Below are 22,713 nucleotides of genomic sequence, written 5' to 3' on the forward strand. Positions count from 1 at the left end.
CAGAACCGATATGGCGGCGTTTCATGATTTGTCCAAACTGGCCAAATGATAAAGTGGCGGCGTTTCATGATATGCCTAGGAATATCGTGATCTGCCGGCCGCCGACATATATTGTAAGTACATAACACTCAAAGACAGTTGATTCATACACTCTCTATCAATAACAATCATCTAATAAATTATCAATAGATAAAATTCCTATTATTGCTTATAATCACACCCGATAAGGTGCCGCAGTAAGCAATATGGCCGTCACTCGACGAGGATACATTTTTGGAGCGTTCCTTTCCGGACTACTTAGTGTGATACTTATTATAGTGGCTGTATCCAGCGACAGTTGGGTGAGTATCCTTTTTATTCTGGTGTAGAACTAGAAAAGTCCGGCCGTGCCCGGTTTAAGAGTAAATCAGGCCCAATTCTTCCCATTCGGTGTTGTAAAAGGCGATTTCGGGACCTGTTAGAGCTACTACGAAATTCGAAAATCGAAGTTCGTATCGTATTGTCCCTCTCACTCTCATGTAAAATAAGTAATATTAGCGTTAGCGGGACGGTACGATACGAACTTCGATTGTCGATCGTGATCGCATTTACCCTCTCTCTCTCTACTCTCTTCCCTCTCATTTCTTTCTATCCTTAGCTTAAACTGTGTAACAGAAAGAAGTGGTGAAAACCATAGATTCCGACTACGTTAAGCCGAGGTTAGACCTCTAAGAAAAATCCTGCAAATTACAATACATTGCGAGGCCGTAAAGCGAACTGGTTCGCAGTGGTCGATCGAGGGCCGCAATGTAATGCAACTTGCACGACTTTTGTTGCAGCTCTAAACTGGGCTGTAGACAATAAGACTTAGACTTAGAAGAAGGAAAATCTTGGACATTGGCCCTGTTTGAAGAAACAGGAGTTATGTGGAGTCTACCACAACAGTTGGCATACTCATTAACCACACTATAGTCATTGACATCTATGTACTAGACTGCATGTGCTTACATCAAAACGGCGCACAAAATTAGTTCACAGCGCGGTTTTGTGAACCAGTTCACTATAGTTTGTTGACTTCCGTGACAGGGGTAGTGTCAAAGTAAATATTGATGATTGATGCGCCGCGCGTTTTGTACTAGACAGCCAGAGCGGCTACTACGAAACTCGAAACTCGAAGTTCGTATCGTACCGTCCTTCTCGCTCTCGTATTAAATAGTATAAGTGTCAGAGGGACGGTACGATACGAACTTCGAGTTTCGAGTTTCGTAGTGGCTAGCCAGTCTAGTGCCGTAAGGTACATAGATGTCGATGACTATAATTCTCTCATATTCATCGCGTGTAATCTTTATTGGTTTGAAAGTATAAGGATTTTTAAGTAGGTATAGTAGGAATTGTTTGAGGTGTTCCGATCTCGTTAACAGCCAACCTTTCGGACAAAGCCATTGTATTCTATTATGTCCTCAAGTGCATGATTCTCTGTTTAAAATGAAATGAAATATAAGATAAAATAACTCACTGAAATAAAGAATTTATTATTTATAAAAGAGAGTTAATTTTAAATAAAACTTTGTTGGCAGATAATGGTTTTTCAAAATTAAATGCGTCGTAAACAAGCATGCCCCATGGAAAAGTATTATCTGCGAACGTGTATTTATTTTAAAATGCACTTTCTTTTCCTGACAATGAAGTCGTTATTTCAATGAACTATTAGTTTACTATAATATTTGATTCAACTTAATAATTTGAATAAATCCTTCTATGAAATATTTAATTTTATATTTCCGTTTATTTAAAACTAAGTACCTATTATGCGATTGAGGGCACAATAGAATACAATGGCTTTATTCGAGAGGTTGGCTGTTAACGAGATCGGGACACCTCAAATAATTCCTACTATAACTTATAAATATGTCTGACTGTCTGTTAGATACCTCTTCACGCTCTTCATAAGATAGTTTCACCCCGGAAAACGTACCCATAGTGCCAACGAATAGCGATAAACTAATTCATGACAGACGGATTCCGGTTCCCAATAAGATGTCAATCAGGAAATAAAAGGAAGAGGTTGGAAGGGTCCTCACATAGGTACGTCACCCACCACTACAGTTACGAGTACGTTAGCAATACGGTTAGGCCATGGTAGCTTAATGGTTTGACCTTATGGCCTCTAAAACAGAGGATTTTAGGTTCAAGCCCGGTATCGCATCCCTGAGTTAGCTGTTAACTCAGAGTCTAAAGTCAACTGGTTCTTGACTGAGCAGTTAGGTTTTCTTGCAGTTTATTGCATACAAATCAGAAATCACAGAATCTTATGGATTATGTGTTTCTTTTAACTTTGATTCAAAAAAATCAGTAGGTTATTTTGCTACATCATATTATATAATCATGATTTACATCAGAACAATAATTGAAAGGAAAGTAAAAGGCAGATGAGGCAAGGGAAGACGTGTGTTTCTGTTTATTGATCAAGCCAAAGAGGTCAATGTAATGTATCAGGAGCTCAAAGCATTGGTAGAGATTCGCACGGCATGGGAATTACTCCACCAACAAGCGCTAGGCTCTTAAATATAATATGTTGATGATGACATTATTTCGTATGTAATCTCATTGGATTAAGTTAACTTATTTTTGGTACACGCGGTTGTTCCAGATAGTATCGACAGCGACGACAGAAGTCCAGGATGCGGACAGCGACATACAGTACGGTCTGTTCCGGGGGGAGCTGATCCTGCGCAACTTTGCCACGCCTACCTTCAGCACACTGTTCAGTAAGTAGAAGACGCTGCCTTCATAGCTCCTACTGAGGCCTTGGAAAAAGCCCTATAGTGGCCTAGTGTTTGACTCATGGTCTCTTAAAGCAGAGGATCGTGGGTTCAAACCCCGGTTCGCATCTCTGAGTTTTCCGAAAAACATGTGCGAAATTGCATTTGAAATTTACCACGAGCTTTACGGTGAAGGAAAACATCGTGATGTGGAGTGTATGAAGTTCCCGATCCGCACTAGGTCCGCGTGGGAACTACGGCCGAAGCCCTCTTACTCTGAGTGGAGGCCTGTGCTCAGCAGAGGGACGTATATAAGCTGGGATGATGATGATGATGACGATGACTGAGGCTTTATTGTCTAGCATACTCGTATTTGGAATCACAATCGTTTTCACCAGTTCTTTCTGTCACACGGTATAAGACGAGGGTAGAAAGAGACGGTGAATGCAATCGCGAACGTTAGCGCGTTAAACAACATTGCCGGTGCGACCACAAACCGAAAGACGAAGCGTTGGCAGATCTCCCACTAGCTAAACTGACGACATCGTCAGAGTTACAGGCAACTGGTCCAAGTGCCGAGTTGTCTCATTGTGGTGTTCTAAGGGGGAGGCCTTTGTTCAGCAGTGGACGTCTTCCGGCTAATGATGATGGTGATGATGATGGAAACTACTTTGTGTATTACAGTGACGTGCGTGCCCGAAGAGAACGCGTGCGCGGTCAGCTGCAAGACAGAGAGGGATGCAAGGATCGAGGAGGTGAGTCAGATAAAAGTCTGGTCACTATAACCTAACCAACAATAAGTTGGAAAACCCCCGACATTCTTACTTCAAAGTTCAATACCTCAAAAAGTGCTAAACCGATTTTGACAAAACATGTCTAAGAACCATCGCTAGAAACCGCTTTCAAGTAAAACAAAACACATTCAAATCGGTTCACCCGTTTAAGAGCTACGCTGCCACAGATAGAAACACTGACACATATACTTTCAAACTTATACGAGTAACACCCCTCTTTTTGCGTCGGGGGTTAAAAAGGACGCAGCCAAAGTTAGGGATGTACGTTTTCTCATGTAACATTTTAAGCCCTATTATTGGAATTCTGAAAATATTTCTCATACAATTCCAGATATCGTAATATCAATATTCATAACTATTACCTATGTGTTTAAATGCAACTCATAATACTCAGTTATTATGTTTTACTAGCATTTAATTTTATTTCATTTTCCCACCCTGTTTGTTGTTGTTTTTGGTTCAAATCTTGGAACTTAATTTTGACCTACTTCCAGTGTCGGATTGGCTTGGTATACAAATATTTTATGTAAGTTACAAGTATAGTCAACAAAAAGTACAACCAGTAAAAGAGCTTGTAACAAGAATTCAATTGACAGAAACTTATTTAGAAATTTTATTATTAACAAATATTCGAACTTATAATATTGTTTTTCAAAAAAAATTATTTCATAACAATTGTTCTCATCTAGTCCCAAATTAATTTGCGCGTTGTACCGGTCAAGGTTACTTTATTAGGTAGGTATCTGTTTGTATTAGAGAGGTGTTGAATGGTTGCTAAAAACTGTTATAACATTTCAGGTCCGCGCTTTAGCCCAAGGCAATGCTCCAAACCCAACCTGCGGCTCCATCACCACTGTGGAGGTTCTGAACCCTCGTAAGTGGAAGAAAACATTTACAGAGTAACAACACGGACAGAAGTGAAAAAAATAAATGAAAAATATCTTTAGTTAAACCACATTATAAGTAATAGTACTCGTTAAATCAACAATTATTGTTGTATTACTTACTCACTCACTCACATTTGGACTTAGTACTGCTGCGTAAATTGCGCTGGTATAACTAGATGCTATAACACTAGCAGGCTAGAGGCAGTGTTGTGTGTTCTGTTTTGTGTATATGTGGTGTATATGTATATATGTATTTTGCATTTAGTTTATTTGTCTTGATATGTATTAGATTATTGACTTTATATGTATTAGTGTGTATATATTATGTGTATTTATAATGCATTGTTGAGTTAGTTTAAATTTCGATTCTTTTGTCTTTTCATTGTACTTGTAGTGTCTATAGGTAGAGTCATCCACGATGACGCGTGCCGAGGTTCTTATTACAATGTCATTAATGTCTAATTTTGACAAAATCATGCGTCTTCGCGGATGACACTAGGTATACTCTTGTGTCTGATGTCCTGTCAATTGTTCAAAGGTTAACTGTTAATTACAGGTATTATATCGTAGGTACCTTGGGGCTCAAAGGGTGTAAAACACAAAAGATTGCGTGTTTTGTTAACTGCTGTGCAAAGAACCCTGCCTCACCGGGATATAAAAATGTATCTGCTGCCACTCGGCAACGTCACCAATCCGGGAGCGTAGCCATGATTTACGGCTCTCTCTCTAAGTAGTGACTGGATGCTCTGGCAGCCTGGCAACATCGTCATCATGTCAGCCATAGGATGTCCACTGTTGGACATAGGCCTCCCCCATAAACCTCCAGTTGCCCCGGTTGGAAGCGGCTTGCATCCACTGTGAACTCGCGACTTTAACCAGGTCATCCGTCCATCTCGTTGGAGGACGTCCCACGCTGCGCTTGCCGATCCGCGGTCTCCACTCAAGACCTTTCGGTCTCAACGACCATCTGATCTCCGTGCTATATGGCCTGTCCATTGCCACTTCAACGAGCTAATTCGCTTGGCTATGTCGGTGACCCTTGTTCTTCTACGTATCTCCTCATTTCTGATTCGATCCCCTAGATTAACCTCAAGCATAGCTCTCTCCATAGCTCGTTGAGCAATTCTGAGCCTGTTTATAAGACCTATATGAACCTGGCAACGTCGTCACTTAAATGTACACCCATGTATTCCCGGACCGATATGACCTTCAAGTTTTCAAGAAAAGAGCGTACTCCTACCTTAAAGGCCGGCAATGTACTTGTGACTCTTCTGGTGTTGCAGGTCCATGGGCGACGGTAATCGCTTACCATCAGGCGATCCGCCTGCTCGTTTTCCCCCTATACCATAAAAAAAGCAGCACTTCACTCACTCGGTTGCCAACCGGCCATCATTTTGGACGACAATCTCCTCTACGTTCGTCTCTATCGACGTCGTCCGTCGAACTGACTGGAGGGTAGCTATTAGCTAATAGCTACTCTGTGTGGTGACCTTTGGATATCAGAGTGATCCTTATGGCATCCAGGTGGGGCAGCAATAAGTCCTCACCATACATGGAACAGAGAAATTGTTTGCTGCGTCGTCGTTGGTCGAGTAAAGTCGTGACTAAGATTATCCAAAATGTAAATCAATTCGTTTTCAATATTCAAATTCTTGAAAGCTGTTAATTTGAGCTACGATTTGCCATCTCATCTGACCAGCGATCTCTTCTAGATAATCAATTGTCTTTTTTTTTATTCGACTGGATGGCAAACGAGCAAGTGGGTCTCCTGATGGTAAGAGATCACCACCGCCCATAGACACCTGCAACATCAGGGGGATTGCAGATGCGTTGCCAACCTAGAGGCCTAAGATGGGATACCTCTAGTGCCAGTAATTTCACCGGCTGTCTTACTCTCCACGCCGAAACACAACAGTGCAAGCACTGCTGCTTCACGGCAGAATTAGCGAGCAAGATGGTGGTAGCAATCCGGGCGGACCTTGCACAAGGTCCTACCACCTGCAAAAGTCTAAAATAAATTGTGTTCTTCCCCAGCTAATAAGCCGGCCGTGATATCATTCGCGTTCTACATCAGTCTGTTGGTAATACTGTTCCTACAGCTGCTCTTCGCGCTGATATCGGCTAGCCTGGCCATTATTAACTCCACTAAGAACCCTACGGAACCCATCTTTGGACTGCCAGGTAAGTTAATCCTAACTACAGTTAAAAAACTATAGTGAGCGGCAAAAAATCTCGCCCTAAAATTTATGCAGTAATAGATTATTTTGGATGTAGAGTGGGTCATTATTTTGTACCGCTGAGTATATTGGTGCGTTCTAGCAGTAAGTCTATCACCAATTTTTTTTTGTCAATGGAAGCATTCTACACTTCAACTCAACGTAAATATAGTTAAGTGTACTCAGTTTCTACTAAAGGACCACATACACATCCCTGTAATTATTTTTAATGTAATTTTTATTTTTAATCTATATTATTTAAATTTACTTTGTTTTAGCTTTCATGGTTAAGATAATAACAATATATGTAAAGTAGAAAAAAAAACTTTCTGCCAAGTTTCTTGCGGCGCATTCTTCTTGGCAATGATGGTCTTTCCGAAAGCGCTGGTAGTATAAAAGAGTGACATGCAAAAGAGCCCTTTGCGGCCTACTTACAAAATAAACTTTTTTTATTCTTATCTGGTGGGAAAAATCTTTAAAAGTAGGTTTTTTTTATTCCTGTGATCCAGCTATTTTCACACCAAATCTCATGCAAATCTATCCAGCCATTTTAGCTTGAAATAATAAAAAACACGCACTCTCACTGATACTCATTCATACACCAGATATTAGTGATATTTTAAAATCGAAATATGAACCGAAATATAAATAACATTTTATGGATTTTATTTTACTGACAACCTTTGACATTGCGATTTTCTTTAAATACTTATCGGCGCATATATATCTATGCTAAACATGAACTATAAATTATATTATAACTTTTGTAATAATATGACAAAGTGACACACTTTGAATAATAAGGTATGTGTTTGTTTGTAATAGGTTAACCTAACCTATTAGGTTGTCATATTATTACAGAAGTTATAATATAATTTATAGTTCATGTTTAGCATAGAGATATATGCGCCGATAAGTAGCTTAGGAGTTGCTTAGGAGCAAATGATTTTTTTATTGGTAGAATAATATAATAGGTGCATTACAATTAACAATCTAAAACTCTATTTTATTGAAGATTGGTTTTTGGAGTCTTTTTGTATTTTTTATTTCAACTCCAAATTTTGTTACTTTTACGGTCATCCCGTAAAATCCAGCGCCAGCGCTGGTCTCTTTTTCTCGTTTTCTGTGCATCTATGTTTCAGTTTGTATTTTCGATGTATATTTTTGTTTATTTATTTCAGGTTGCTTCTGGAGCAACGTCATCGCTTCCGTGCTAGGCACGACAGCACTCTTAATGTTCGGCATATACTGGGCCACTTCAGGCCTCAACGGGCACTTGGGTCTGTCCTACATCGTGCTAGGCATGTACAGGGCGGCCTCTGGGATTGGCTACTCTTACTGGTAAGAGAACGTCTGGCGCTGATAAATTTGAGCATACAATGCACTAAAACAATTGCTTTGCTCACCCGCGACCTTGTGATGTCTTACATCTGGTAGCATGTTGAATGGTTGTATTGCTCTGAAAATGAGCTCTGGTTGATCTCGAAACGCGTTAGTAGTGTGTTAGTGATAGTTGGATTTGTGTGATTTGTGTGCGTTCTTACAGTGTGGGGGTGGAGGAACTGCATGAACACATTTCTTGCATAAACGTAACTATCATAAGGTCGCGGGTGAGCAAAGTAATTGTTTCATTGATATGGACCTCCGCAAAGTAACACCTGATACAATAAAATATTTTAGCATTCACTTGTGAACAAAGAACAGAGCTAAGCATATGCTATGCCTAGGGCCTATGTCCAGCAGTGGACGCCTTTCGGCTGACATGATGATGATGATAAGTATACTTTTGTTTTTCCAGGGTACTAATAGTGGCTGTACTGTGCTCTTTGACCAACGTGTTCCTCATAGAACTGAGGAAATACCTCCTAGAGAGGGACCCTCCGCCACCCGTCATCAAGGTGGAGAATCATTCCGACGGAACTATCTTCTTGTACTAAATTGAACAAATACTATAATGTCTGGGAGTAAACTGGAGGATAGAAGTCATTTTTTTCGAAAATCATTATTAAATACAGTTTTTTTTTGGTGACTGTTGCATCGTAATCGAACTTTTTATATTATTTTACATTTCAAGTCAATCCGACTAAGAACTCCGGAATTAATTACTAATTATTGTTAAACCTATTTATTTAGTTTATTTTTTATGATTAAGATTAAATTATTTTCTTAAGACAATATTCGTATTTTTTTCTCAAGATTATAATATAGTAGCTTTTTGTTAGAGTCAGTGCTCTACACACAAACAAACGCAACCGCAACCAAACGAAACCGTTAGCTTGAAAAACGTGAAAACGTATCTAAACGTATCGAAGCAATAAGGGCGTTCACAAAGATCTGCACCAATTATACTACGTATGACAATGACACAAGGTATATTCTCCTCAAATGAGCAGATCTTTGTGAAAGCACTTGTTGCTTAGATACCTACGTTTAACATTTTGTGCGATCATAGATTTTTGGCTGGACGTATGCAAAGAAATTATTGAAAAACATCGTGCTTAGATATTTATGGAATTGCAATAGCTGTGATATAAATGGTATTCAGTATTCAGTATTTATTTATTGCAACACCTTTTACAAAAAATTATAAAAAATGATGCCCTGTGGGGCGTGGCAATTTTAAAATTAATTACATTAATTAACTTATACATAACCTATTATGCTATTTTAACCTCATGTAATTTTTAGGAAGAGGTTTAAGGAACACTTATAAATTAACTTTATGTAAGGTATCTAAATAAACTACTTATACATTTATCTAGAAATAACATAAACTTAGAACTTATGTGGTATCACAGAATGAATAGATAATAGCACAAGTAATACCTAGTGCAATGAGATCATCTTTAATTACAATAATAATAACAGTAAAACTATTTTTTTAAAGTGTGCAGAATTTATTGAAATTTGGTCTTGCTCAGAAATATTTGGACACCCTGGCCGCTACGATACATCTGATGGCGATTGCACGTGTGGCTCAACACGTGCTTGACCAGTTTTTATGTAAAAACATATCTCTTAACAGTATTTACCAACACTCTAAACCTAAATTCTGAAGTGCAATACCCGTATTTATTTAGGGGTACAAATAGCACCATTATGCCCCAGGTGTCCACGATGTGGGCCCACTTAAATCTTGACAATGCCTCGTCGCTAGCAGGCTGACATAGATAAGCTTTAGTGATAAATGTGTTTTGAAATTGCTGGCAAATTCACAGATTAAATTTAAGCCACATTGTTTAAGTATTACATTAAGATGGATGGTTGGTAAGGCTGTTTTAAAATTGCTGAAAAAAATCCGAATTAATTTTAAACCACATTGTGTAGTTAGCTGCAGTAAAACAATGGAAGATGGGTGGTTCACGAGTACGATAGAGCTGTTTTAAAATTGTTGGAAGATTCTGGAATAATTTATTACCATGTCCTGGGCATGCACCTGCCAATCGAGCTGAAAAGCACTCAGGTCGTCCCGCCATCTCTTGGGTCTGCCTCTGCTCCTATGCCCATCCTCGGATCCCATTCGGTTACGATCCGTGCCCATTAATCCGTGTTAATTAATGGTAAAGGTGTTATAAAATTGCTGAAAGATTCTATATTATTCTAAATCATGCTGTTTAAGTAGATATATTAAAACGATGGTAAAAGATGAATGGTTAATAGTAAAGGTGTTTTAATATTGCTGAAACATTCTGGATTGTTTTAACCATGTTATTAATGTAGCTCTCCATATTTTTTTTTATTCGACTGGATGGAAAACGAGCAAGTGGGTCTCCTGATGGTAAGAGATCACCACCGCCCATAAACATCTGCAACACCAGGGGTACTGCAGATGCGTTGCCAACCTAGAGGCGTAAGATGGGATACAATACAATACAAGACAAAGACTCTTTATTGTACACCAGACATAGTAAGCGATACAGAAAACAGATACACAGAGAAAAAAATACTCAAGTGCCAGTAATTTCACCGGCTGTCTAACTCTCCACGCCGAAACACAACAGTGCAAGCACTGCTGCTTCACGGCAGGATTAGCGAGCAAGATGGTGGTAGCAATCCGGGCGGACCTTGCACAAGGTCCTACCACCTGCGTCATGTAAACAAAACAAAGTAAGTATATAAGCCCTCAAGCCAATGCAGCTCAAAATGTGCGTCACACAGAATCAAGTGAACTTTTCTCAAGCTATATGCACCCGCAATTTTGATCTGTATAGGGGAGATTGCTTTCCATTAGGTGATCAGCCTGTTCGTTTTACCCTTATTACGTATTAAAAATATACATGCCACAGTTTAAATCAAGTATGACAGTCGCTAGTCAGGCAACCGATCTACAACAGGCAATCCTAATGGCCCATAAAAAGTGTAATACGAGTAATGGCGGAGGGTAAATAATTTAGCCGGGGCCATTACCACGCGCCTGCCGCTTGCCGCGTCAAGAGGGGATGGTATTGGCAGGTGACGGCGCAGGAAGTGCTTTTGTAACAGTAAGACAACGTCATATATTAGGTATATACCAGGGTTTCTCAAAGTGGGGTACGCGAACCCCTAGGGGATCGCAATTCGACGGTAGGGGGTTCGCGACAAGGTTTACGTGATGGTGGCTGCAAGACTGGCAAGATGATTAAGATTGGTTTTTGGAGTCTTTTTGTATTTTATATTTCAACTCCAAATTTGTTACTTATTTGTTTGTTATTTGTTGTTGTTGTTTGTTTCAGTTTGTATTTTCGTTGGCATGATGATTGAAATAAAATTAGTTTTTCCAACATCCAGTTTTATTACTTACTTTCTTGCGCTGTCGTCTAGAAACTTTAACAGGGGTACGTGGAGCCATAAGTTTGGGAAACCCTGGTATACAATAGGATAACTCACGTCTTAAATCGAATTTAGCTCGATATATTTCGGGGTAATTCTTAGCCCCTCTTCCCGGAGCAACGCGACTCGAATTAGTCCAAAACATATTGAGCTAAACTCGATTTAAGACGTGAGTTGTCCGGTTTTATTTCATCAATATGAGTGAGTCGTGTGGTAGTTTCATATGTAGGTAATTAGTAGATAGGTGGTTGGTAGTAAGTTCGTAGGTAAACTGGTTATTAAATATAAAAACGCAGCAGTGTCTGATAGACCTCTTGCTGTCTCGGATACTGCCACTATTTTTGCTTAGATATAGGTATTTAAAACTCAAAATTTTCAATTTACCTACAGAATAATTACAAATTCATGAATCATGATTATCTCGAAAACAATAAACTTGTAGAAAATGCCAAATTAGCTTAAATATATTTAGACGACTTATCAGTGTAAAAATGAACTTTTAAAATCATTATCACCATCAGCTGGAAGACATCCACTGTTGAACGAAGGCCTCTCCGTTAGAACGCCACAATGAACGACAAAACGTTACTTGCATCCACCGGTTGCCCGCAACTTTTGTGCATGTCGAAACTTTTCGTCCCCAACGGATATCTGTTCTTCGAGTGATGTGGCCCGTCATTTGCTACTTCAACTTACATATTCTTCGTAACTTTAGTTTTTACCTCTTAAAATACACATATTCATTGCAGAACTAAAGATTTAGTAACAACGCTACAACAGGGGATCAAAAGAAGGAAGTAATCTCAGCTTGTTCGAGCGGTTAGCATACTGTTATTTACTTAGACACTGTGTTCCACGTGGCCTGTCTAAACTAATAAAGGGCATAAGAGCACAAAGCAGTACATTATATGTAAACGAGGGTTTTGGGGAAAAACCTTACGTGTCACTAGTAAAGCCCTTTTCAATTGGCTTTCGGATACTGTCGCACTTACTCTTATTTATGTACTGGTAAATAGATAAGAAGGAAACACTTTTTTTCCTTTTTTTTTATTCGACTGGATGGCAAACGAGCAAGTGGGTCTCCTGATGGTAAGAGATCACCACCGCCCATAAACATCTGCAACACCAGGGGTATTGCAGATGCGTTGCCAACCTAGAGGCCTAAGATGGGATACCTCAAGTGCCAGTAATTTCACCGGCTGTCTTACTCTCCACGCCGAAACACTACAGTACAAGCACTGCTGCTTCACGGCAGGATTAGCGAGCAAGATGGTGGTAGCAATCCGAGCGGACCTTTCACAAGGTCCTGCCACGTAGGGGAGACCGAGGAGAGTTGTGACAGAGGAGAGTGGTGACAACGTCGATTTTTGGGAACTTATTAACTGCTAGCGAGCTCGCAATACTCAGCGCGCGTTTGATAGCTCGAGACTTGAACTAAAAAACGCGCGCTTTTGCGACCTCGTTACCAGTTAATAAGTTCCAAAAAATCGACATTGTCACTTCTCTTCTCTGTCACAACTCTCCTCGGTGTCGGGCTTAATTTTTTTTTAATTAGTTACCTAATTCAAAAATAATACAGGAGCACTGAAGCTTTATTCTGCTCACTTCGATTTTTAACCCCCGACGCAAAAAGAGGGGTCTGTGGGTCTTTGTGTCTGTATGTCTGTATGTGGCACTGTAGCTCTTAAATGGGTGGACCGATTTGAATGCGGTTTATTTATATTTGAAATCAGGTTTTCTAGCGATGTTTCTAAGACATGTTTCATCAAAATCGGTTTAGCCGTTTTTGAGATATTGAACTTTGAAGTGACATTTTTGTTGGTTAGATTATCCCTTTGTTCTTCAATCACATATAATTTTTTTTTTCATCAACAGGTTACTCAACGAAATCTAAGATAAAAAATATATTTAATTTTCAAATTTGTATGAGATGTAATTCAATGTGCGAGTACGTCTCACGGTTATATACCCAAGTTACCTAAGAGGTAATTTGGTAATCTTTATACACACGCGCGATACGCCCGAAATCCAGACATGTCCTAAGCTCAGTCCAGGCTTTCTATTCTATTCAACTGGCGCACTAGAAAGCCGCTCAGACTATCCCGGCCGTTTTCCAGGGTACGCCTAAATCCCAGGAATCCTGGGCATCATAATTTAGCAGGCTTTACGAAAATATGGTAGCGGTTTTAAAATGTTGCGGCAACACGAGAAGTTAGATATCTAAGCTTAGTTTGTAGACATTTTTTTACGACAGTCTTTGTTTTAAAGCTCGGTAGACTGAATATTGCTTTTAGACAGCGGTTCGATTTCGGGATTTTATATGCATTCATCCGAATTCCGTGGGAATATTCTATTGCAGGGATGTTACGGAGCTTCGATTCCGTTTCCGTTAAGTCGGAACTTCCGTTTGATATTAAACATCCGTTTCAGTTCCGGTTCCGTTATGTTTGAAACGGAAGCAACTGGACATGAGGCGGCGTAAGTACATCAAAAACAAACAGAAGGCTAATTATATAATTTGAAAATACAAACTGAAATATTATAGATGCACATAAAAACCAAAAAAAAAATAAGACCAGCACTGGGGAAAATTTGGAATTGAAATAAAAAATACAAAAAGATTCCAAAAAAACAATCTTAATTTGATTGCTTACTACCGATATATCTTGTCCAGGTGAGCGGTTAGTTCCAATGGAATGCCGGAAGTTTTTCGATGAGGGCTACGGTATAGATGTCGCTAGCGTCACTGCTTAAGTGGCTAAATAAGAAAAAAAAACAAGCTGAGATATGTGGTGCATAGGTAAATTCGTGTCTGTACCGTTGACCAGCAGTGGTGTAGCGGTATAGCACGCGGTACGGAATGCCGAGGACCTGGGTTCGATCCCCAGTGCTGGTCTTATTTTTCTGGTTTTTCTGTGCATCTATATTTCAGTTTGTATTTTCAATTTAGGTTTTACGGGATGACCGTAAAAGTAAAAATTTGGAATTGAAATAAAAATACAAAAAGATTCCAAAAAAACAATCTTAATTATGTAACGTTTCTGACAGTCGCGATCACAATCAAATGACAGTTTTTGTATGCGAAAACTATCAGTTGATTGTGATCGAACAAATCAAATGTCACAATTCTAACCTATGTGGGTAAAATTTACCTAATTCAAAGGCTTGTTTGAAGTATGGGATTTAACAGTATCATTCAGCACCATTTATATGGATGGCAAATGACATTATGACTTACAATGATTATGAAAAATGAAATTATTTAAATTAATATTATGGGTAACAAAGATTCTGTCATGTGATTAATATTGTAAACAATGAGTAGTGCAAATGAATTTATAAGAAACAATATTATGGCGGTTGAATATGCACATGAAATTCGGGCAAGTAAAGGTATACATGTCATTTCGATACTAAACACATACTAGTAAAGATAGGACTACAGGACAATGAAGTTTGTATAATATAATGAAGTTTGTATAATATGTGGCGAGGAAGACGAAATAATGGAACACATTATGTGTGAATGTGACGCCCTCGCCAGATCAAGAATGAGGCTCTTTGGCGACGGTTACCCCGCGCCAGGAGACTTTAAGGTACTACCGCTACGTCAAATCATCCAATTTATGGACGAGGTGATAAAGGCAATAGAGTAAGTGCGAAGGAGGGGTAATTACACAAAAGATCCCTACGGGTCGAAGTGTATCCGAAAGGACCCCTAACGATAAGATAAAGGTATACCGCCAGGGACACCCTGTATACACAAAGTTTTGCCTTCATAATATTAGTGGCATTGCCGGTGACTGCCAAGACAAGCTTAAGCCATCTCCTGTCAGCAGTGTTTTGAGAAAACCACGAAAGACCGCCGGCTTTAGCCGTCAAGTAAATAATTTATTGCCTTAAGGCTCCGTTTCCACCAGAGATGTGCGAGGATGTGTCGCGAGGAATGTGTTTTTCATGAACCAATAGATACGCTTCATTTACCTAGCCTCGCTCCGCTGAGCTGTTTCCATTAATGATGTGCTGTGCGAGGATTTCTTTTTTTTATTCGATTGGTTGGCAAACGAGCAAGTGGGTCTCCTGATGGTAAGAGATCACCACCGCCCAAAAACATCTGCAATACCCCTGGTATCGCAGATGCGTTGCCAACCTAGAGGTCTAAGATGGGATACCTCAAGTGCCAGTAATTTCACCGGCTGTCTTACTCTCCACGCCGAAACACAACAGTGCAAGCACTGCTGCTTCACGGCAGGATTAGCGAGCAAGATGGTGGTAGCAATCCGGGCGGACCTTGCACTAGGTCCTACCACCTGCGAGGACAGGTAAATGAAGTGTTTCTATTGGTTCATGAAAAACATTCCTCGCACGCAACACATCCTCGTACATCTCTGGTGGAGACGCAGCCTTACGCTGTCGCTCCAGTTTAGCTATCGCTAATAGAGACAGTGACACGCGTCACTCGCATGTTCGTGTAATAAACGAAGCAGGACCTCGTGCAAGGTCCGCCCGGATTGCTACCACCATCTTGCTCGCTAATCCTACCTAAGCAGCAGTGCTTGCACTGTTGTGTTTCGGCGTGGAGAGTAAGACAGCCTGTGAAATTACTGGCAATTGAGGTATCCATCTTAGGCCTCTAGGTTGGCAACGCATCTGCAATAGGGGTATTACAGATGTTTATGGGCGGTGGTGATCTGTTACCATCAGGAGACCCGCTGGCTCGTTTGCCGACCATTCGAATAAAAAAAAAGACGATCGGTAATCATGCCGATTACACCGAAAGGAGCCGGTTTCTCATAACACTGATTGAGCAGTGCCACATTGGGACACTGTAAAGAATACAGCCTTCATCATCGTCAAACTCCAGTCTATATACATCCCACTGTGGGACAGGCCTCCTCTCAGAATGAGGGAGCTTGGATCGTAGTTCCCACGTGGGCTCAGCGCGGATTGGGAACTTCATACACACCATGGACTTCATTATTTGATCAGGTCAGTGATCACCGATTAAAAATCATTTTGTGTACAAAATCTATCATAAGGATTGTAATCTTTGTTTATTTTGGGACTAAATAGATCAATCAATCGGTGTCAATTATGTCCCAATTTATAAATTTATTTCTCACGCTCAAATTTTACATAATTTTCGTAAAACCAAAAACAAATATCAACATTAGGTACCTGCCTTTGAGCTCTTTATCTTCATTCTTATCGCGAAAATACTTGTCTCAAACTCACTTTAAAATCTAAGCTATCAAGCGGAGCGAAACAAAGTGTTTGCTCCCAAAGGCCCTCCGTCTAGTCTCGACGCATATACATTTGTCCTCTTTCCGCGGGTGTACTTCATTCCATCAAAGCATAGACTTTCCTTGCGACAATCAACCCCGGATTTTTATGCAAACTACGCGGATATAGGAGACCCCAACCCTAACAACTGGTCACATATTTAGGATTGCCTTGCTTTATTCAACAAAGACTTAAATAATGTTGGTGTTACTGAAAGGTCTGTGCAGATGATGCATGGCGGAAGAAAAGACGGTCACACAGATTGTGCTGAAATATACTAGTGTGACTACATCTCGCAAGCAACTACATCTAATATCCACGATAATCCACGACCTAAAACAGGCAAAATTCTATCGCTAGGTGCCCGCCCATGCGTATACAGCTAAGAAGCGGATGTCGTGCGACCTGGCTGGCGGCAGCTAAGCTACATCCTATACAGCCTGAGGCCCTTGGCTTGCCTGTTGGCGGAGAACCAGCTCAACCTAATCTAATCACAACAGAATATATATGCGCGAGTTACTTACACCGTAAAAACTCTTACCTGCTGTGGCGAGCAAAGACCGACCTGAGGAATACTACCTCTGCAAGTTTGTGTGGTCAAAGGACGGACATATCCTGGTACGGAAAGCCGAGGAATGCAGAATTATTCACATCAGATCGGCCGAGGATATAGAAAGACTAGGCGCCCAGCTGAGAAACACAGACCCATGATGAGTTAAGACCAAGATAGTCCATTTAAGTTGATATGATTATTCTATAATAAATGGCTAATACAGAACTTGAAACCAATATTACTGAAGAAAACTACTCAACTTGGAATCAATTTATGAGCGGAAAAAAAAATTGGGATAAAAACCTCATTTTATTTCATGTCAACATACGATCTACAATACAAAATTTCGCTCAGCTAGAATACATAACTCTCAACAGTAAACGCATTATACATGTAATTATTATTACAGAGGCAAACATTACAGAAATCAGTAAAAAAATGTTTGCATTGGATAACTATGAGATGTACACAGAACTACGCACACAACGGAAAGGAGGCGGCATTGTGTTGTATGTTCATAACAGTGTTAAGTTCAGAAGATCGCAAATACAAAGTCTGACAAGCTTCGAGTGTATCGCAGGTGAATTGGAGGCAGAACAAGGTATGAAAATGAACCCAGTATCTATATACAGACCGCCACAAACTAACAAATCTTATTTTACTCAGGAACTAATGAATTTGATATCGCAATACAATGAAAAAAGTACGTGTGTAATAATAGGAGATATAAACATAGACTTAAGAACACCCTCCACGGCCACTACGGAATACCTAAATAAACTTAGCGAGAAAGGCTTCGAATCTGGGATAAACCAATACACTAGGATGGAAAAACGAGGAGACTTGATCACAAAGTCGTGCATTGATCATATATTTGTGAGAAATTGGAACTGCAGTGCCGTATCCACTGCCATTATCAACTCCGCGATAGCTGATCACCTGATTATAGGCGCCGCGCTGACGAGTATCGACGCCGCGCGTGCGCAGCCTACCCACCAATTCGTAGAAAAGCTGGATAATAAACAAGTGCATTTAGAATTAAAAAAAATAGACTGGAACCTAGGATTACGTTTTAACCACCCAAATGACATACTTGATTTCATAACACAGAAGTTTACTCATGTTTACAATAAATGCACTTTTGTTAAAAAAATTAGCCTAAGTAAAAGAAATACATGCAGATGGAAAAATAATAAAATGATTAGAATGTGTAATAAGCGTAATGAGTTGTTTAAAATTTGGCGAAACGATGAAAACAATAGTATAAAAAGGTTGATGTATAACAAATATAGGAATAAAACTAACAAATATATAGAAAATACTAGGAATAGCTACATTAAGAAAGAGATATGTGATCATTTCAAAGATCCCCGCAAAATATGGGGAATCGTGAATAGAATAAGTGGTAGAATAAACAAAAGTATAGATAGTATTATTTTAAAGCATTTTCAGATTAACATCCGAGATTTAACGAATGAGTTTGCCGGTGAATTCAGTAAAAACGTGGAAAGCATATGTTGTCGGTGTAACACCCACTACTGGACCAGGTGGATATAGTGAATAACCTAAAATGACTATGAAGTTAAGGAAAGCTAATCACGCAACCGTGTTTAGTATCATAAAAAACCTAAACAATAGCAAGGGCCCGGGTGTGGATGGTGTCAGAGTCTCGGATTTGAAATGTATAATTACCGAAATAACACCGTTGATTACCCATCTAATAAATTGTTGCATCGCCACGTCTGTTTATCCCGACGGATTAAAACGCGGTATTATACTTCGCGCCTCGTCCTCTAGATTAGTAACTGAAGATATAATACACATGTAGTAACGCCAGGTGTCACCACTCAGCACTTAGTTTGGAGTTATTTTTTAAATTTTTATTTTCTTATATATGTGGGTATGTCTAGATTCCACCTCAAAGCCTCCGCTCTTGACGGACGTTCATACGCAATCAAGTGCTCGACCACTCCAGTCACTTCATAATAACTCTTCGTTGTCTCGCAAAAAAAAAAAAAAAAAATGCCTAAACGCAAACGTACAAAGAAATATGAAGATGAGTTAGATTATTTAATGCACAAAGTTCGAAAGTTAGAACGCAAAATACGTAGTCACAGTGGAAGTGATTCGTCATACGACGGTTCGGTACGAGAAGAATTTGTGCTTCAAGAAACAGGTAAAACATAATACGATATTAATAAATTATTCAAGTGTGTAATTATAATAATCTAAACGTATGCTGTATGCATATGCCTATTGCACCCGAATAGCCGATGGGGCTATCTCAATGCACGAATTTTCGGTTGGCGTTCAATTCATTGGGGATTGATACCTAACCTTGATTATTTCAAAAACCAGTCGTTACCATTTCAAGCCATAATTTGGTTTCTGCATTGCATTAGGATTAGTCATTGAGGCTAATTCAACGCAAGAATTGACGGTTAGCGTGCGATTCATTGGGGATTGCTGCCTAACTAATATAATAGTACATTAAATAAAGTCTGTTAAAACGATAATCGATTATTTTGAATTTATCCGTTAAATCTTAAGCGGATCAGGTTAAATTCATTATCTCACATTAGTTATATCTATCTGTCTACCCTTAATTTCATTTTAATTAAATATAATTTTATATTGATCTATACTTATTTAGTTAGTAAGAACGTAATTTGCACAATATTGAACATACAAATAAAGATAGTTTTTTCAAAATGAATTATATGCAATACGGTTTTTCTTTTACCGCTTACACAAAGTCACGTAATTCATTAGTACCTACCTAATAGTTTAATTAATATTGTTTTGCTGAAATTAACAAATACCTGATACAAAATATTCATTATTGTTCTCAGCATCGCCTGTCCTAAGGCCAGATGACTGGTTCCCGGAATACCCGGACGATGGTTGCATTTACGACCCTCTTAATACTAATAAGGATCAGTTCCGCCCTATTGAAAATCACCAAAATTCTGCAAAAACTCGACAGAATTCTGTCGAAGAGCAGCCAGAGCCTATCGAGGCTGAGCAGAGCACACAACCTCCGTTAGAACCAAGCACACAGGTTATTAGCGCAAACACGAGCGATACTCCTGTCGCAAGCACGTCAACAGTCCAGGTCGACTTGGACGACGACGTTTTAAAAATATTAGGCGACGAGCCCTCGTCGGCTATGAAATATGGCGAGGACATACGCACGGAAATAGCTACCCGCCTTGCACATGTAGCTACCGAGGGAATACCTAAGGAAACCCGCAGAGACATCATAGCTAAATACCTGGTACCGGCCAATTGTGTGCACATAGGCGCGCCCAAGCTAAATCCTGAGATTAAAGCCGCCATATCAGAAAATTTCATAAAACGCGATAAGGGCATTGAGTCCAAACAAAAAGAAATGGCTAGCGCTATATCATGCCTCGGTGAAATAATTACATCCCAATTAAATTTAAAAGAGAAAAATAACGACTTATTACAAAAGCTTATTGATCTCAGTCGTATCTTGTGTGACTTACAATACGCGGATAGCGTGACAAGGCGAAACTTTATACTTTTCACCCTAAAGAAGGATCTAAAAGACCATTTGGTCAACACTAAAATAGACGCTTGGTTATTCGGCGAAAATCTAACGGAGACGATTAAAACAGCTAAGACCGTGAATAAATCGGGTGTGGATATAAAAGCTGTGGCTCCTAAGCCAGTCGCAACACAGAACAGAAGACCGAGATCTGCTGTGTCGCGGCCTTTAAACCGCCGAGGTCCAGCGTCGCGCAGGCCGCCGCCGGGCCCGCCGCCGCCAGCCCCGGCCCCGCGGGGCCGCGCGCCTGCTCCCCGCGTGCCGCCTCCCCCGCCCCCGGCGCCGCCGGGGCGTTACTACAGGCCGTCGTACGCGCACCAGCCCCCGCAGCGCCGCTACTAGATCCAGTTAAGTACGCTGGTCGGCTATCTTTATTTCGAGAACAGTGGTCGCTCATCACAAATGACCGCACGATTCTATCTTGGATTGATGGTTATAAAATTAAGTTTTCAAGCCCTGTCATTCAAAATTCCTTTCCGTCGACACCTGAATACTCTAAAGATGACCAGGCACATTACATAGACGCTATAAATAGCTTGCTTCAGATAAATGCAATTTCTGAGTGTAGTCCTTGCGATTCTCAATTTGTGTCCAGTACTTTTCTAGTACCGAAGCCAAACGGTCAAATGCGTTTCATCCTCAACCTTAAAAAATTAAATAAATTTATAAACACTGATCATTTTAAGCTTGAGGATTTGCGAACTGCTGTAAAACTTTTAACTCAAGATTGCTATATGGCCACTCTTGATTTAAAAGATGCCTACTTTTTGATTAAGGTTCATGAAGAGTCAAGAAAGTACCTTCGCTTTATATTCGAAGACAAAATGTACCAGTTCAACGTTTTGCCGTTTGGTCTCAATACAGCGCCATATATTTTCACCAAAATCACAAAGCCAGTGGTTAAATTGCTGCGCTCCGCAGGCCTGCTCTCCACACTGTACCTTGATGATTGGCTCCTCTTTGGCCAAAGCTACCAACAATGTTTAAACAATATAAAATTAACTAAACAATTACTAATTTCACTAGGTTTCATTATTAATGAAGAAAAAAGCGTCCTTGTACCTTCAACTTCCTGTAAATTTTTAGGCATGATCATAGACTCCCACCATCTTCGACTAAGTTTACCGTCTGAAAAAAGAGCACGTATCAAATCCGAATTAAAATTATTTTTAAATGTTAAACATTGTAGGATCAGACAATTGGCACGGCTCACCGGCTTATTAGTTTCAGCCTGCCCAGCTATTGAGTACGGATGGCTGTATACGAAGGAATTGGAACGTTGCAAGTTCCTTAACTTACAAGGCCACGACAATTATAACCGCACGATGATTATACCAGATTCCGTTCTTCCTGATATCCACTGGTGGTTAAAAAACATAGATAATTCCCATCGTCGCATTCGGTCCGATGATTATCAAATTCAGATATATTCTGACGCCTCAACTACGGGGTGGGGGCAGCCTGTGGTAATGATACAGCGAGCGGTCAATGGTCTAATACTGAACAACAAAAGCATATTAATTACCTAGAGTTACTTGCCGCTTTTATAGCACTTAAAATTTTTGCGCGCAATTTGTATGATTGCCAGATCCTCCTTAGGTTAGATAACTCTACCGCGATAGCGTACGTCAACCGTATGGGCGGTATTCAATACCCACACCTTACCCAAGTCACGAAAGATCTCTGGACATGGTGTGAACAAAGAAAATTATTCGTATTCGCATCTTACATTAGATCGCGTGACAATGTCGTAGCCGATTTCGAATCAAGACGATCTCATCCGGACATAGAATGGGAGCTAGCAGACTGGGCTTTTGAGCAATTAGTAAATACATTTGACTACCCAGAGATCGACTTGT

At 39.9% G+C, this 22,713-nt stretch overlaps 2 protein-coding genes across 2 annotated transcripts; both read left to right on the forward strand.

Annotated features, from left to right (window-relative positions):
• Window positions 1-216: 216 nt before the first annotated feature.
• Window positions 217-8,730, forward strand: LOC141442314 (uncharacterized). The gene is made up of 7 exons (XM_074107272.1): window positions 217-341; window positions 2,630-2,747; window positions 3,426-3,496; window positions 4,334-4,409; window positions 6,457-6,603; window positions 7,820-7,979; window positions 8,437-8,730. The coding sequence occupies exons 1-7, from the start codon at window positions 246-248 to the stop codon at window positions 8,573-8,575; spliced, it is 807 nt and encodes a 268-aa protein (XP_073963373.1). The 5' UTR covers window positions 217-245; the 3' UTR covers window positions 8,576-8,730.
• A 2,279-nt stretch (window positions 8,731-11,009) lies between these two features.
• Window positions 11,010-21,196, forward strand: LOC141442519 (uncharacterized). Its single transcript, XM_074107541.1, has 2 exons — window positions 11,010-11,019; window positions 20,136-21,196. The coding sequence occupies exons 1-2, from the start codon at window positions 11,010-11,012 to the stop codon at window positions 21,194-21,196; spliced, it is 1,071 nt and encodes a 356-aa protein (XP_073963642.1).
• Window positions 21,197-22,713: the final 1,517 nt, after the last annotated feature.

The sequence above is a fragment of the Choristoneura fumiferana genome, chromosome 25 (assembly GCF_025370935.1).
Source record: "Choristoneura fumiferana chromosome 25, NRCan_CFum_1, whole genome shotgun sequence".
NCBI classification, from domain to species: Eukaryota; Metazoa; Arthropoda; class Insecta; order Lepidoptera; family Tortricidae; genus Choristoneura; species Choristoneura fumiferana.

Bases quoted from the DNA above. Each gene is read 5' to 3' on its own strand.
- LOC141442314 (XM_074107272.1), top strand. From the start codon at position 246: ATGGCCGTCACTCGACGAGGATACATTTTTGGAGCGTTCCTTTCCGGA. The intron at 342-2,629 runs GTGAGTATCCTT...CGGTTGTTCCAG, and splicing joins CTGTATCCAGCGACAGTTGG to ATAGTATCGACAGCGACGAC. The intron at 2,748-3,425 runs GTAAGTAGAAGA...TGTGTATTACAG, and splicing joins TACCTTCAGCACACTGTTCA to TGACGTGCGTGCCCGAAGAG.